General features: G+C 60.2%; 1 protein-coding gene across 2 annotated transcripts; it reads right to left on the bottom strand.

Annotated features, from left to right (window-relative positions):
- Positions 1-353: 353 nt before the first annotated feature.
- Positions 354-14,762, bottom strand: VWA5B2 (von Willebrand factor A domain containing 5B2). 2 transcript variants are annotated; one of them, XM_032120108.1, is made up of 22 exons: positions 12,092-14,762; positions 8,657-8,812; positions 8,098-8,259; positions 7,548-7,773; positions 7,289-7,443; positions 6,738-6,869; positions 6,501-6,625; positions 6,191-6,367; positions 5,998-6,108; positions 5,671-5,873; positions 5,255-5,369; positions 4,994-5,179; positions 4,756-4,915; positions 4,390-4,679; positions 3,065-3,290; positions 2,635-2,979; positions 2,427-2,564; positions 2,231-2,350; positions 1,902-1,979; positions 1,634-1,703; positions 1,301-1,409; positions 354-1,004 (listed from the first exon to the last, which is right to left on the bottom strand). In XM_032120108.1, exons 2-22 carry the CDS (start codon positions 8,793-8,795, stop codon positions 396-398), a joined length of 3,876 nt encoding a protein of 1,291 aa, XP_031975999.1. In that variant the 5' UTR covers positions 8,796-8,812; positions 12,092-14,762; the 3' UTR covers positions 354-395. The 2 variants fall into 2 exon arrangements, with proteins under 2 accessions (XP_031975999.1, XP_031976000.1); XM_032120109.1 differs by having other exon boundaries at positions 7,560-7,773.
- Positions 14,763-15,001: the final 239 nt, after the last annotated feature.

Below are 15,001 nucleotides of genomic sequence, written 5' to 3'. Positions count from 1 at the left end.
AACAGCTATCCTTGGGTTTGCCCCATCTGAGGGAAGACAGAGCAGCTTCTAGGGCCCTGGGCACTCTCCCTTCCCAGCCATGAGAGAGGGGTGCCCAGGGCCGGGCAGCAGCCTCTGGGGTGAGGTTAAACAGAGGATCTGCAAAACTGCTTTGCCTCACAGTTTCAATTGCTTTGATGGAGCCCGGGAATCCCTCTAGCACAGCTTTTCCTATTCCCCTGTCTGCTCCCTCCCACCAGAGATGACTGGGAAGGAGGTGACCCCCTCCTAGGATTCTGGTGAGCCCTGGCATCCCTGGCATGTCCTAAATGGAGCAGGCAGCTCTCTGCTCTTAACAGAGACACCAGTGCAGGTGGCTTAGAGCCAGGTGTCTTTATTGGCCCCTCAGGCGGCCATCAGACATTGTTGGGGTTGTAGCACAGCATGTTCAGCTTGATGTTCTCGTCCCAGTGACGCAGCAGCAGGAACAAGTGCCTGGCTGCCCCTTTGAGGCAGCCCACGTCCACCCCCTCGGGCAGGCGCTGTGCCTGCAGCCACGTGTCCGCCTTGGCCGCCACCAGCTCCCACTCCTCAAAGAACCCAGCGCAGCGATGCTCCAGCCACGCCAAGGCCACCGCCGTGGCCCAGCTGGCACTCTCCAGATCCTCCAGCCCCACGTCCTGACAGCTCACGCCGGCCTCAGAGGGGGCAGCTGAGTGGGGCCCGGTGTCGGACTCGGAGCCATGCCCGCTGTCTGCCTGCGCCCACACACCTGCACTGGGCACCTCGGAGCAAGTGCTCCGGGACGGGGGCGAGCTGGGCTGCGGGGCTGTGACGGGCTCCTCACCCTCCTCAACCTTGGGTCCTGCCTCAGGGCTGGTCCTGGCCCCTGGGGATACGGGGCTGAGGCTGGCACGGTGGGAGGCATAGGGGGAGGCCCGGCGCAGGCGGTCCAGGGGGATCTGCACCACTTCAGAGAAGCTCTCGGTGAGCTGGAACGGCCCCCGGGCTTGTTGCAGCTGCACCTGCAAGGAGGGGGGGCAGACAAGTGGGGAGGGCAGGCAGGGATGCAGACCCACCACAGCCCCAAACACTGGGGGCTGCAGGAGTGACCCTGGGGAACAGCAACAGTCTAATGCCCCCCAAAAAGCCAGCCAAGATCCCCAGAGGCATTTAAGGACACAGCAGGGCTGAGCAGGCACCTACTGGGAGCATCTCCCACTGCTTGTGCTGCCAGGCATGACCTGGGTGGCTCAGCTGGCATCTAGCAGGGCAGGTCCCCCCACTGGGATGGGGATGGGCACAGGGAGCGGGCCCTTACCAGTGGGAGGTAGTCGTGGCTCGCATGGTGGCTGGAGTGCTCACTTTCCGGGCTGAGGCACTGCGGGCGCAGCACCAGGCTGGGACCTCTGCGCCTGCTCAGGCTAAACCTGTGGGATGACAGGCAAGGTAACAGGATTGGGAGGAATTCCTGAAAGGCAGCTGGACACCAAACTGCTGCAGGGAATGGGCTGGAGCACCAAATCCCCTCACTTAGGCTGCAGGAGCTGGCAGGGGACATGGGACCACCAGTTCCCAAAAAGTGGCACTGTCCCACTCTCCCCAAAAGTTGCCATTTTTTGGTCCCTTGCATCCCCCCATCCCACAATGTCACCTGGAGCCTGCGATGCTCTCTGTGGATTTCTGTGAGCCCATGGAGGTGGTGGAGGGGCTGGATGGAGGCCCTGCAAGGGGGAAGCATTAAGCACAGTGGGAATATGATGCACCCAGGGGTGTGTCCCACTGCCCAGCATCGGGGGGGAGCTCAGCCCATGTGCCCAGGGTAGTGAGGGCACATTGGATGCTCCAGCTGTGGCAGGGCATCGAGGGTACCCCCTCTCCCACCCTCATCCAGCCCGTGGCCCCCTGCAGCCTGGACACACCGTTTGGATAGTTCTGCTTTTCCCAGCCAAAGGTAGGGGAGGAGATGCTGCCCGGAGACCTGGCGATCTCGTCTCGTTCTGCAAAAGAGCAAAGTCTTGAGGGGTCCCGGGCTCCAGGGACCCTCACAGCTCCCAGCTGCTGTCAGGGGCTACTGTGCTGTCCTCCACACCACACACCCCCCTCCCCAGTATGGGGCAGGTGCCTCGTTCCAGTTATCCACAGCACTCCAGGACGAACCAGCCCCACACAGCCACCAGCTGAGGGTCCCCAGAGACCCCAGTGCAGATCCCTGGGGAGCATAAGTTGACATTAAGGTCTGAGTCAGTACCTGCAGTGCCAGGGGCCTCATCCTGCTCCTCTACATCCTGCTGCTGACCCTGACCCGCTGAGGAGCTCCGGTGGTGCCAGTTCCCTGCTGCAGCAGCTCGTGTCCGGCTGGCTGAGCCAGCTGCAAGGGATGATGCCACCTCAGCCCTCTGTCCCCTTGCTGCCCCCTCCCCATCCCACCAGCCCCTTGTCCGTACCTATGCCCCACACCTCGGGGGCTGCGGGCAGGGCTGCCTGCGTGGCACCGTCCACGGGCACCAGGCGGGTGTAGAGGGAAGGCACGTTGCAGGCTTTGCTGGTTTGCACGGCTTTCAGGCGGAACCGGCGGGCAAAACCTGCCCGGAGCAAGGTGGTTAGAGCGGGGGGGATGCGGGAGCCGCTGCGGGGGTTCGCACCGGCACCCACCCTGCTCCAGCTTGGCTTCCCGCTGCGCCATGCTCTCATTGTCCCGGACGACGGAGCGCGCTGCCAGCCGGTGCAGTGGCTTGTCCCAGGCTTTGGCCACCCGCCGCGGCGGGTCCTCCCTGCCCGGCCCCTCCCGGGGCTGCAGCAGTGACTCCAGCGAGGCTGTCACTTCCCAGGACACCGGCTTGCCGGCTCGCAGCGCGTGGATCACCACCTGGCAGCGCAGGGGCAGGCTGGCATCACCCAGGCTGGGCTGCCCTGGCTCGGGTGCTGGCGAGGCACTGAAGAGGTAGGAGGGCTCCACCAGCATGTCCCAGTCCAGGTGGGTGGGCGAGAGGAGGTTATCTGGGCAACGGCAAAGGGTGGGCTCAGCAAGGCAGGGGCACCCGGCTCCATCCCCACCTCCCTCGTCCCCACAGCCAGCACACACTCGACTCCATCGCACTGGGCTGTATTTGCCGTGGCTGGGGTCCCAGCTCATCCAGCCGCCCCTCCAGGGACTGGTTCCTCTTCTGAGACACCTTTTCCAGGGCCTGGCAGAGCCGATGGGCATCCAGCTCCCCGTGTGGTGTGGAAAAGCTGCGCCCAGCCAGGGCAGCACGTGCCAGCACCTTCTTCTGCCGCGCCAGCTCCTCCGTGCTCAGGGCCACCGTCACCTGCGGTGGGGACAAGGCTGTTGGCAAGCCCAGCACGGAGCCCAGACTGCACTGAGCTGCGATGGGGCACCTGTGCCTCTCCGGCTGCTGGCTGGAGCCTCGGCTGTTGTCAGCCCCAGTGCTCTGCAGGCTGGCACCAGCTGCCTCCCAGGGATGCTCGCCTGGCACCGCAGACATGGGAAGCACCCACACAGGAGTTTGCAAACATCCCTGGGGACTGACTCAGGCTGACGCTGGAGTTGCCAGGGATTTGTGTGTGTGCAGGAAGCAGGGTTAACTAGGATACTCAAGCTGGATGATGTTACAGCAGGATGCATTCCCCAGTGCAGAGTGATGTCCCTGCATTGAGATGCTTCCCCTAAAAGCCATGTCAGGGCAGTGGCACCCATGCCACCTCTCGCCCCGGCAGCAGGGAACTGGGGGGATCATTTACTCTGCAGGGAAATCACTTACGCTTGACATTTCAGCAGCAAAGATCACCAGCTGCGCTGCTGTGCGACAGGAGTGGGTTACCTAAGCCGTGCCATCGGGAAGGAGTGTGTCCTGGTGCTGGGTGACAGCAGGCCTCACCCAGCCTTGGGGCATCGTCACCAGGGCAGCTGCCTTTCCCCATCCCAGCGACCCAGCTGGGTTTTAAACCCAGGTATGAAGCAGCAGGGATGTGGCCCATCACTAATAAAGCATCTGGCAGCATTGACTGAGGGCTGAAGGAGCCAGGCAGGGGCCCAGCCAGCCGGCCGTTCCTCTCTGGCTCGACAAATTTGTTACGTGATGCCAGCCCAGCTATTTTCATTTGGTTTCTGCAGCGTCAAGGAGTCACTGAGCTGGCTCAGTGTCTGTTAGACACCCAGCTGCCTGCTGGCCAGGGACACTGAGGGACCAGCTGCTTGATCCCCAGCTGTCCTGCTTCAGTAGGGCAAAACCACTCAAGGAACATCCCGATGGCATCCATTGCTGATCCTTGCTTAAAATCCAGGCTACAGCACTCCGTTTCCCAGCCCAGTGGGCAGTTGCCTGGGCACAACAGGGCAGCAAGACCTCAGCTAAGCCACGAACAATCCCCACACCATGAGCTCCTGCACCCCATTGGCATCCTTACCTTGGTGCCAGCTGGGGCAGAGGGCAGCGGGGCAGATTTGGTGGAGGACTCACAGAGGGACAGGCTCTTCTGGCCCTGCTGGGAGGTGACATCAGCACCAGGGGCTGACGAGCCACTTTCGGGGGCCACATCCCGGGAGCCAGTGGACTCGCTGCTGGTGGAGCTGCGGGAGAGCAGCCCCTGGCTGCGGTCGGTGCTGACGGAACAGTGTGTCAGGACATACTGCTCCTGGATGTAGGAGGGCTGGTAAATCCGCTTCCAGATGTCTCCCCCAGAAACAAGATCAATACCTGCCCGGTGAGCACACACCCTGTCAGCCCATGGTTCCCACGACTGCCCCCCATCCCAGCTCTGGACCCCACTCACTCCGCTCTGACACCTCTGTACTTCCAGCAAAAACCTCCAGGGAGGCATCCCCAGCTCCTGGGTTGCTCTGGGGTGGCTGGCGGCTCTCCCTAGGACTGGGCACTTCCTGCTGGGAAAGAGAGCCTGAGCCCCGGGAGCCCTGGTGAGCCCCTTCCTGGCCCTAGGAGAGAGAGGACACCAGAATCAGCCCCCCAGCACTGGGACCACGCCGTCCTCCCCAGGCCAGTGCCGGTCATACCAGTGGGCGCCTGTCACCAAAGCGGGCGATGCTGTAGAGGACACAGTAGCTGACAAGGCGGTCACCGGGGTAGAGGGCCGGCAGCTCAGTGGGCGAGAGCAGAGCCTCCATGCTGTCAGGGACGTACCAGTCTATGGTGATGTCGCTGACAGCCGGCTCGATTGCCTTCTTCAGGGACTTGATCAGCTGGGGTGGGGAGTGGAGGCAGTGTTAGACACAGTGGTGTCCCCAGTGCCCCCCATGCCCCCGCCCGGGCATTACCTTGGGCTGCAGCCTCTCAGCCGGACTCAGGAACTCGGCATGGCCCCGGCTCACCTTGGCCATGGCCTTCAGCAGCCGCCGGCATGCCCGCGGGCCCATGCCAAAGCTGAAGCACCTGCAGGAGAGCCAGGGCATGGGATGCCATGGCTGGGCTGGGGCTGGGGACTGGCAAACCCAGTGGTGAGCCCTTTAGCAGGGATGGGCCGGGGGGTCTGACAGCCAGAGTGCTGCCCTGGCCGCGTGCTGGGCTGGGGCAGCCCAGGCAAAGCGGAGCCAACAGGCTGAGGGATGTGATGGGTGAAGGACACCCTTGGGGCAGGTGCAAGTGAGACTTGAGGCTGCATAAGGAGAAATCGGTGGGAACAGCGCAGGGGGTTTGGAGAACACCGAGACCTGCTGCGGTTCTGGGGCCGTACCTGACGGTGCTGGCCTGCCTGCGCACCAGCCGGAGGATCCTGCTTGCACTGCCCACTGCCGCACCGGTGAAGAGGAACAGCTGGCGAGGGTAGCCGTGGTGGAGAGGCTGTGCCAGTGCCCAGCCCAGGGCTGCCAGCAGGTTGGTGCCGCCAGGGTCCGCCCGCAGTCCGCCAAGGTGCTCGCAGGCACGCCGCAGCGTCTCCTGGCCACATGCAGAGCCAGACTTGCAGCAGCCCCCAGCTCACCAGCCCCCACCCTGAGTCAAGGAGCTGGGAGGAGGACAAAGAAGGGCTAGTGGATACGCAGGATTTGCCTGTGATACTCACATTGCTGCAGAGGCGACTGGATGGGAAGAGCGGCTTGATGTCAGTGCCAAAGCTGGCGACGTTGAGCAGTGTTCCTGATGGGAGGCTCTTCAGAGCCACCAGCAAAGCCTCCTGAGGTGACAGCAGGGACCAGGGACAGCTGCTAAGAACTGGCCACCCAGGGAGCACCCCTGGACCCATGGCCGTGCCTCACCTTGACCTTGTCAAGGTCAGGACCACTCATGGTGCTGCTGCGGTCAATGAGGAAGAGGATCTCGCGGGTGACGCTCTGCAGGTCCCTGGGGACGCCCTCCACAACCGGGCAGAAGTTCAGCATCAGCACGGGGTTGGGGAAGATGTCTTTGTGGAAACGCTTCTGCACGAAAGCCACCTGCGAGCCAGGCGGGTCAGAGGCTTTCTCACACCCCCCGGACCATGCCAAGGTCTTCCTCACCCACATCCCACCATCTCCCCCTTCCCTCCTCCCCCTCCTGGCTGGGGCAGCAGTAGCCGTGCCCTGTCACCTGTCTCTCGCCACTGCTGTCCTTCCTGGCAATCCGCACGTAATCCCGGCGGCTCCGTATGTGTGCCTCGTACTCAGGGTATGTCATGGTGCCATCCTCAATCACCAGGTGGGGGCTGTGGGGCTCTGGGGGGCACAGGAGAGTTTCAAGCTACCCCGTGCCACGAGGGGCTGGGGGATGCTCTGGATGTTTTTGGGGTGATGTCTCAAACCCCCCACGGGGACCATCCTCCCTCACCACAAGGGTAGAGGATGATCTCCAGGTCCCTGTCATAGCAGTGGGGCTCAGCCAGGGTGACGCAGGTGGTGGTGGCAGAACTGGCCCAGGGGTCGGCATCAGCTCTCAGGGCATGTGATGGGCTCTCCAGCCCTGCAGAGAAGGGAAGGCAGCAGGAAATCCCTCACAAACCCCCTCCTCAGCCTCCCACCCACCAGGCCCCACAGCAGTTCCTGACAGAGCTAATGGGATTGACTGGGCCAGCAGCCAGGAGCACGTCCCCACCAACCAACCATCTTCCCCTCCTCACCCATCCTCTCCTCAGTGCATCACATCTCCCCAGGGAAGGAGGCTGCTGACCTAGAGCTGCCCAAAGGCACAGGCAGGGTGACTTTGAGGGGTCCCAGCCCCAGGGATGGAATGGGAAAAGGGCTTCTTCACCTGCAGGGAGTGCAAGTGGATACCTGGGGACAGGGCCTCACATCCTCCTAGAAGCATGGAGGGACCAGGGAACACCACCCACATTTTGAGGGGGTTTTACACAACCAACTGATAACACCCGAGCCACCCACCTGCCAGCAAGCAGGGGCCCTTGACCAGCAGCTCAAAGGCAAACTCATAAGGAAAAGGATTGTAGGGTCGTCCCCGAAAGACGTCCACGCTCTCCACAGGCGCCACAGTGGGTGACTGGCTCCGGGCACCTGGCCCCCCAAAACAGCTGGTGGGGCTGCAAGGGGAGAGGGGGTGATGGCTCCTGCCCCCTGCCCTGCTCGCTCAGCATTGGCATCACCCCCCTGGGATGGCAGAGACTGAGGAAGCCATGAAAATCACCATAGGGCCAACCTGTCGTCACACAAGCTTGCCGGCTCGCTCTCAGGGTCGGCGGGGACGTGGGGCGTGAGGATGGGGGGCAGGAGGAGGCGCAGGGCCCCGTCTGGCAGCGTGGGCAGCTCCTGCACTGTGTTCAGGGTAACAGCCAGGCTCTCCGAGGGGCACAGTGTGCCAGTGACAATGATGAAGGTGGAGCGCTCCACGTCCTCATCCAAGACGAGGTGGCCTGGACAGGAGAGGGATGAGAGATGGGGGGAGGTCAGCGAGGCATGTGGGGTTGTGGAGGAAGTCATGAGTGGCCCTAATTGCTCCTAAAGGTGACAGTAGAGAACAGGTGTCATGAAGGCCATGCAAATAATGGCAGAGCTCCAGAAGAGGTGGAGGGAGGGGAAAGGAGACATTGAGATCTCCAGCCTCAGAGACCCCCCAGGCACTGGGGTGGCCTGGCAGGGGCTCTCAGCCCCTCATACTCCCTCACACTTCACCCCTACCCGTTCTGAGCCTCCTGGCCAGGAACACCCAACAGCATCACCCATGCCACAACACTTACCACTGGCACAGCGGCGCAGCCGGCCGGGGCTGGGGCTGCACTGGAGGCAGCAGTCCTGCACCCGGTGCCTGTTCTGGACCTGGAATGTCACCCGCCGGCTGCCCACTGCTGCCTCAAAGCCGGCCACCACCTCTGACTCCTCCAGAGGGTAGATGAAGATGCCTGCAGGCAGAAGAGAGCCCCGAGGCAGATCCCGGCACAGCCATTGCTGTGGCACGGAACAGCCCATGGGAGCCCCGCTGAGAACCTGCCTGACTCGCAGCACGACTGAGATGCACACGAGTGAGATACAGGAGCAAACCAGAGCCTCCTAACCCAGAGGGAGGATGAAACCCCCTCTTCCTCAGTGATGGGAATCTGTTCAGTCTCACTCTCCTCCTGCCCACAGTGTGTGACAGTGGCCCCACCTCTGCTGGCCTCCGCCTTTGCTCCCCAAATTCAGCAAGGTTTGGGGGCCAGGACACGGGTGGGCTGGAGACAGGATGCTCTCCAGCACAAGGGCTTTAGGGGGCCGTGCAGGCAGCCTGGGTCCCTGCTAGGCCTGATAGCCCTCCCTTACCTTCCACAGGCTCCTTGTGGGGGTTGGTGTACAGGAGGTGAGCAGTGATGCTCAGGGAGTATCCATTGGCACAAGCCTTCACCGTGGAGCTCTTCAGGGGCAGAGCCTCCCAGGACGAGAGGGTGTAGAGGCCTGGCATGGTCCCTCAGTGGGCAGCTGTGAGCAGAGGGAAGGCAGGCACTGTATGCTCAGGGACGGGGATCTGCTGGAAGGGGCATCTGCCCACAAGCCATTTCCATCTGCCCAGCCTGCAAGGGTAAGCAGGTCTCCAGCCCTCCCACAAGCCATGCTGCTCTTCAGCATCCACAGAACACGTGGACCTGGACCCAGGTCTCTCCTTGGACCCCCGCCCATCTGCAAACCAGGTCTGGAGCCACAGGAGCCCACAGAGAGGGCAACAAAACTCCTGTGAGCAGTGGTTACATGCAAGCCACAAGCCCTGGCAGACAAGCAGGGTCTCCTGGACAGAATGGATAATGGCCAACCACATGCAGCCCATCTCTCAGCCACCCCAGAGCAGCTCCAGAGCCTCCCCAGGCCATCTCCTGCACTGGCTGGGAGAGAAGCGTCTTCTGCTCCCATCTCCATTCATCCACAGAGGTTACCAGGGTAATTTGTTTAGAAAAAAAAGCCAACCAGAAGGGTGAGAAGCCCACAGTGTAACTAGGACAAAGCAGCGAGCAGTGTTTGCTGGGGGTTTAATAATTAACAACAAGGTCAGTGCTGCACGGAAGAACAGCACCGAGGGGAATGCACTGCAGGGTGGAGCCCGACAAGTGGATGATCATCACCTTCTTTGCCCAGAAATTGATGTGTCTGGGGTCCCACCCTTTGGCAGGAAGAGAGGTGGCTGGGGATTCCTTCCCACCAGGGCACCAACCCACTCCACACCTCTCTTCCCCTTGGGAAAAACATCCAGGAGCAGCATCAGAAATAATTGTCTGGAGTCAAGGCATCTCTCCAACATCAGCCCACCCTGTGCCATCAAATATTTGTGTAAAATATTCGTGTCAGCCTTAGCCCCGGCTGTATGGATCTGGGGACAGTGTGCATGGGGTCTGCACCGCTCTGTATCCCCTGCCTGCCCCAAGCACCCACGACCCAGCAGCAGCGAGGCCCCGCCCCACGCCGTGTGCTGGTGCTCCAGCACACGATGTGCCCGGGGCAAGGACAAGGCCAGGTACAAGTGAGCCATCTGGTGTCCCCATCCAGTGGCCTTCATCCTGGGAACAACTCATAAGAGCATCAGTAATGGGAGGCTTGGGGTGCCCTCAGCATGTGGTCATGAGTGCCTCTCACAGAGCATCTTTGAAAGCAGAGCAGGACTCCATCCTTGGAGGCAGCACTGGGACCAAACTCCCAGCTGGCACAAAGCAGGGGGCCTTGGAGAAGCGCAGAAGTGCATTAGCAATGTGGCTGCATCCCAGGAAAATCAGTCCATTACAGCAGAGGAGAGCCATTTACCTGCTCAAGTGGCATTGCAGGGTTATGCTGACAGATCCTGGCCACCCAACCACACCCCATCATCAACAACCCTCCAGCCTCTGTGCAGGATGCTGCACACACTGCTGAGCCCCCCAGACTGTGTTCCCAGCACATGAGGTGGCACAAGGTCCCTGCACTGTCTGCTGTTCCTCCACACTTGCTGTTCCACAGTTGGGAACACCAACAGCTGGTTCCTGCCCTGACCATAGCGCCCAGACGGGATCTGGAGACCAGGATGCCTCCAACCCAGCCACACTGAGCCATTAAAGACATATTTCTCCCCAAAGCTGTTTAATTTGTTCCCAAGGCACCCAGTTTAATGCTCAGCAACGTGCCCGCTATTTGCTGTGCTGCCTTTCGGCCGGGTCACTGCCAGCTTGTTTACCAGGGACTTACTGGAGAAGCTGTCCCGGCTGCTTTTTATCACTTCTCTTTACATTTACCCTCACAGAGTAAACAGGCTCCATCTGGCCCTGCCACGCTTCGTGCTGGCTGCTCTAAGCCCCATGGTAATGAATAAAACCAGAGCTGATGGTCCTCACCCCAGTATCTTCATCCTCTTTCCCTAGGGCAGCAACTTGTCCCTAGATACCAGCGTGGCATCACCAACAGGTCCCCAGCCCTCTCCCCATCCCCAGCATGATTTCCAGCGCCTTCACAGCCCTCTCTTCTTCCTCCCCTCCACCTACTGCCTGCAGGAGATGGTTTAACCAGCAACAACCCCAGTATAAAAGGGCTACAGCAGGCTGGGGGCAGCTCTCTGTGCCGGCAGCTAAAAACCGTCTGTGAAAGCGAGAAGGAGCTGACTCTTCCCTAGGTCAGAATAAATCAATGCTTCTCTTCTCGCCTGTGGGCAGGCTGAGTTTTCCAGCAAGGCTGCTACAGGGAGGCAGGTGCCTGAGCCCAGTGGACCCTGCTTAGCTGCCTGGGGAGTTGTCAGAGTTTCACCTGCTGCAGCAACAGCCGCCCAAGCTGGGGTTCAGCACAGTCCAGGGGAAAGAAGAGGCCAAACCCAACATGGGCAAACCCAGCGGAAATTTTCATTGGTGACAGATACACAGGCAGGTTCAAGAGAAAGGATGGAAGGAGAGGAGCCCAAGCCTCTGCAAGAGTGCCTGGAGTGAAGAGCCATTGCTGACCCTCCTGCTTCCCTTGCCTCCCCTCCCTGTGAGACATCCCATGGGGCACAAGGGCAGGAGAGCAGGATCCATCCCAACTCCTGGAGCACAGAGAAGGCTATGGAGTCAGGAGGTGATGGTGCTGTTGCCCTACACCCATGGGACACACCACTGCAGAGAGCCCAAAGAGGAGCGAGGGGGAAAGGAATTGCTGGATGGGGCAAAGGACTATCTCCAGCCTGTGGTGCCTCCTGCTTTGTCTGCTGGGGAGTGGGAACAGAGAGCAGAGTCCACTGCACACACAAGCTGGGACTCACACCCTGACTCCAACACTGCATCCAGGACCACCACCTCCAGGACCTGAGCTGCTGCTCTCGCCTCCCCAGAGCCATTAAAACCCCCGGAAAAAAACATCCTTGTGCCAGGGAACAGGAGTTACTTGCCCTCAATGCACCCTAACACAGGCACCTCCCAAAAGAAAAGTCTCAGCCCCATGGATTTCCCCTGACAAGGGCAAATCCTGGCAGGGCAGCCCCACAGAAGGGTCCCAGTGTCCCCCACCACGGGACAGCTGTGGTGTGTGCCAGGGACTGGTTGCTGATAACCTGGAGCATGTTCCCAGCAGTTACTGGAGCCAGCCCTGTCCGGTCCCTGCCAGATGGTGATTTCAGCACTTTTGTGGCCCTGCTGTCTCATCTCCACCTCTCACCCCTCCTATGACCCAGAGCTGCCCCGACAGCGGATGCACAACCCTGGGACACCGAGGAATTGCGGGACACCCTCAGGGTCCCAGGCCACCATGGTCCCTGCTCTGCCTGCCCCTGGCCCTTACCTGGAGGAGGACGATGAGGATGACACAGAGGCTGCAGGCTCCTTTCAGCACCCGCTGGGTCCCTGCCTTCTGCAGAGCTCTCTTCCCTGGGGATGGGTTTCCCTGCCCCTCTGTCTGGGCGGCTGCGGTACCCGGGGGATGAGCGGTCCTTCCCCGCCTCTCCTGCTGCAGGCTCCCTCTCTGGCACTGGCTCCTTCACCGCCCTCGCTCCATCCCTCACTCCCTGTGCCAGCAGCAGAGCTGCTCCAAGCCCAGCCTCATTAAAGAGACACACTCCCTAGTACCGGCACCCCGGGAGGGGAGCAGGGGAATGCTCTCATGGGGAACGCTGGGGGTCTCAGGGGACAGCCAACACCCCCAGAGAGTGACAGGCACCAGTCAAGAGCAGAGTCCACAGCTGTGGGCTGCTCTGCACCCACAGAATAGTCCAGGCAAACTAGGGTACTGGTGAGACCCTTGGTGATGCTGCAGCAAGGAAAACCATGGGGTTTGTCTGACTGGGACATGTAACCACCGCCTTGTTTGTGTGCCCCCCAGACAAATAATGAGGCAAAATAGCCCCCATCAGCCAGCTGAACTCTCCAGTACAAATAATGTGGGCCACAAGTGTCACATCCAGCTTCACTAGGAAAGGTCTCAGCTGCCCTGAGACCACCACAAAATGACTCGGAGCAGCAGGTAGATGCTGAATATCCACCCCAAACCCAGATGTCCTGGGGTTCCACTGGGCTGTCCTCATCAGCCTCCATATGCTGCAGTGAAATCATAGCCCTGAGGAGCTGGAAAGGGGGGATTGAGGGACAGCCCAGCTTTTGGGTGACAAGTGTGACAACAAGCTCCCCTGGGGAAGGCGGAGACAGTCAGGAAATCCCAGCAAAGTCAGGACATGTCTGCTGGCAGGGAGATCTCACAGCCAGGGCACACTGGGAATCCCTCAGCCACTGACAGCCCCACATTCCCAAGCAGGGCCAGAGAAATCCATCAGATTTGGGCTAATCCCTGCCCTGCCTTTCCCAGGCAGCTCCCTGTGCTATAGATAGGACTGTGCTGCTGCAGCTCTTTTTATAGAGCACACCGAGAGGAGTCCCCCCCACCTCCTGCACCGCAGAACCCACCGTCACAGCCACACTGAACCTGGAGCCACTCCAGACACAAACTGGGGCAGAAAAATCCAGCAGCACCACGAGGGGAGCAGTCCCCAGTCCTCAGCAGGTATTTTTAGATCTCACCTCTGAGCTGACCCATATGCCACTACAGCTTCAGCTCCCTGACACAGGTTTCACAGGTGACAGCAACAGAGAGAAATCTTGGTGGAAGAGGCCCTTTGCTGCACACTTAGCATGAGACACACTTCTCCTTCCTGACCCCTCACCCTGAGCTTTAGTCAACAATTATCGGGCCAAGAGGCACTCTGTGCATCCCTAGGGCCCTTGCTAGAGCACTCTGAGCTGTTCCCTCCCCCATGTGAGATGCCCCATAGTATTTCACTTCCCCTCCCTGCGCAGAGAGGAGAGCTGCAGTGTGCAGCTGCTCCCCTTCTCCCTCCTTCATGACCACAGGAGAAGGATGCTAACCCATGTGTTATCCCCCTGTGACAGCTGCCAGCTCTGGGAGCTGCTGGAGGCCCTGCACACCACAACATATCCACACAGCCTGCGATGTCCATGGGACTCCCGCTCCCATCATCACAGCAAGCGCCGCAGCCACTCCAGCCCAGCCCCAGAAAAAAACCCACAAGCTTTGATTTTTCTCTGAGATACCATTTCTAGGCCAAGCTGAGGCAAAAGAAAAGCATCCAAATGCGAGCGCTGGTTCAGTGCCACCAGCCGGGGTGATGGAGCTTGGCCAGCCACAGCATCAGACATCGGCCCAGGCGTGAGAGCAGGTGAGTAACAGCAGCATGTGCAGCGCTGGGGACTCAGCTGAGCCTCCCCCAGCACACTGGCAACCTTCAGCAGGAGACACAGAAGGGCTCCATCCCAATCTGCTCCCAGCAGCATCAGGTATTTGTGTCCCTGCTCTATACTGTCATAGTTTCCCTATAGCAGCTCATCACAGACACAAATAGACCTGGAGAGCCCGGCACTGCTTTTCAGCAGAGTGCTGAGCAAGCCTTAGCATGGGTTAAACCCTGCAAACAGAGGCCCAGCTCAGCCCAGTGCTCAGCATCCTCACACCTCAGTAACGCCTCACCAGCAACTGCAACACAACCCAAGGGACCAATCAGGATCTGAGTATTTATCCCCAAATCACCTGTTCCTTGAGCTGAATTATCACCCATTGATAGGGCTTGCTGGAAGGGGTACAGACCACAGAGCTTTTACAGATGCTCTCAGGTCCCGAGTCGCTGACAAGTCCTGTGAATTTAGCGTGAGTTTAGTTATTTTGGGAAATAACCCAAAACCCAGGCTGGCAGCAACTGCACTCAACACAGCTGCAGCTCCTCAGACCCTGCTGAAGATTGCACAGGCAGAGGGTTTGCCCTCGGGGAGAGAGGCAGGGGTGTCCTGTTTAGCTGCTCCTTAATAAGCAAGAACTAAACCGAATCCTGAGGATGGGTAGCCATAGAGGAGAAAGTAAAAATTTTTCTGGTCAAAATCAGGCACGCTTTGGCTTAACCTGTGTAATATTGGTCTGCCCAGCTGTAGGGAGTTACAGAGGGCCTGGAGGGAGGAAACGAAACAACACATGAGCAGGGTTAGAGACGGCTGGTGGAGACATCTGGGATCCTTGGGGAGAGGCGCTGGGAATGCTGCCAGCACTTCAGCCTGCCTGACTGAAATCTTCCCAGGATGCTGGCAGAGGTAGATGGGGGGCTGGAAGCCCCTGTGCGGCTGGCTCTAACACAGACTCAGGCCACACACTGGTGGCTGCTGGATTTGCTTTCGGCAGGAGAAAACAACGGGGGCT

The sequence above is a fragment of the Corvus moneduloides genome, chromosome 10, assembly GCF_009650955.1.
Source record: "Corvus moneduloides isolate bCorMon1 chromosome 10, bCorMon1.pri, whole genome shotgun sequence".
In the NCBI taxonomy this organism is placed as follows: domain Eukaryota; kingdom Metazoa; phylum Chordata; class Aves; order Passeriformes; family Corvidae; genus Corvus; species Corvus moneduloides.
This window is presented reverse-complemented; position numbering and strand designations above follow the sequence as displayed.

Coding starts and splice junctions, on each gene's coding strand:
- VWA5B2 (XM_032120108.1), bottom strand. CDS start 8,795: ATGCCAGGCCTCTACACCCTCTCGTCCTGGGAGGCTCTGCCCCTGAAG. Junction 7,774..8,097: donor GCTGCGCCGCTGTGCCAGTG/GTAAGTGTTGTG, acceptor TCTCCTGTCCAG/GCCACCTCGTCTTGGATGAG. Junction 2,980..3,064: donor GCCCAGTGCGATGGAGTCGA/GTGTGTGCTGGC, acceptor GCCGTTGCCCAG/ATAACCTCCTCTCGCCCACC.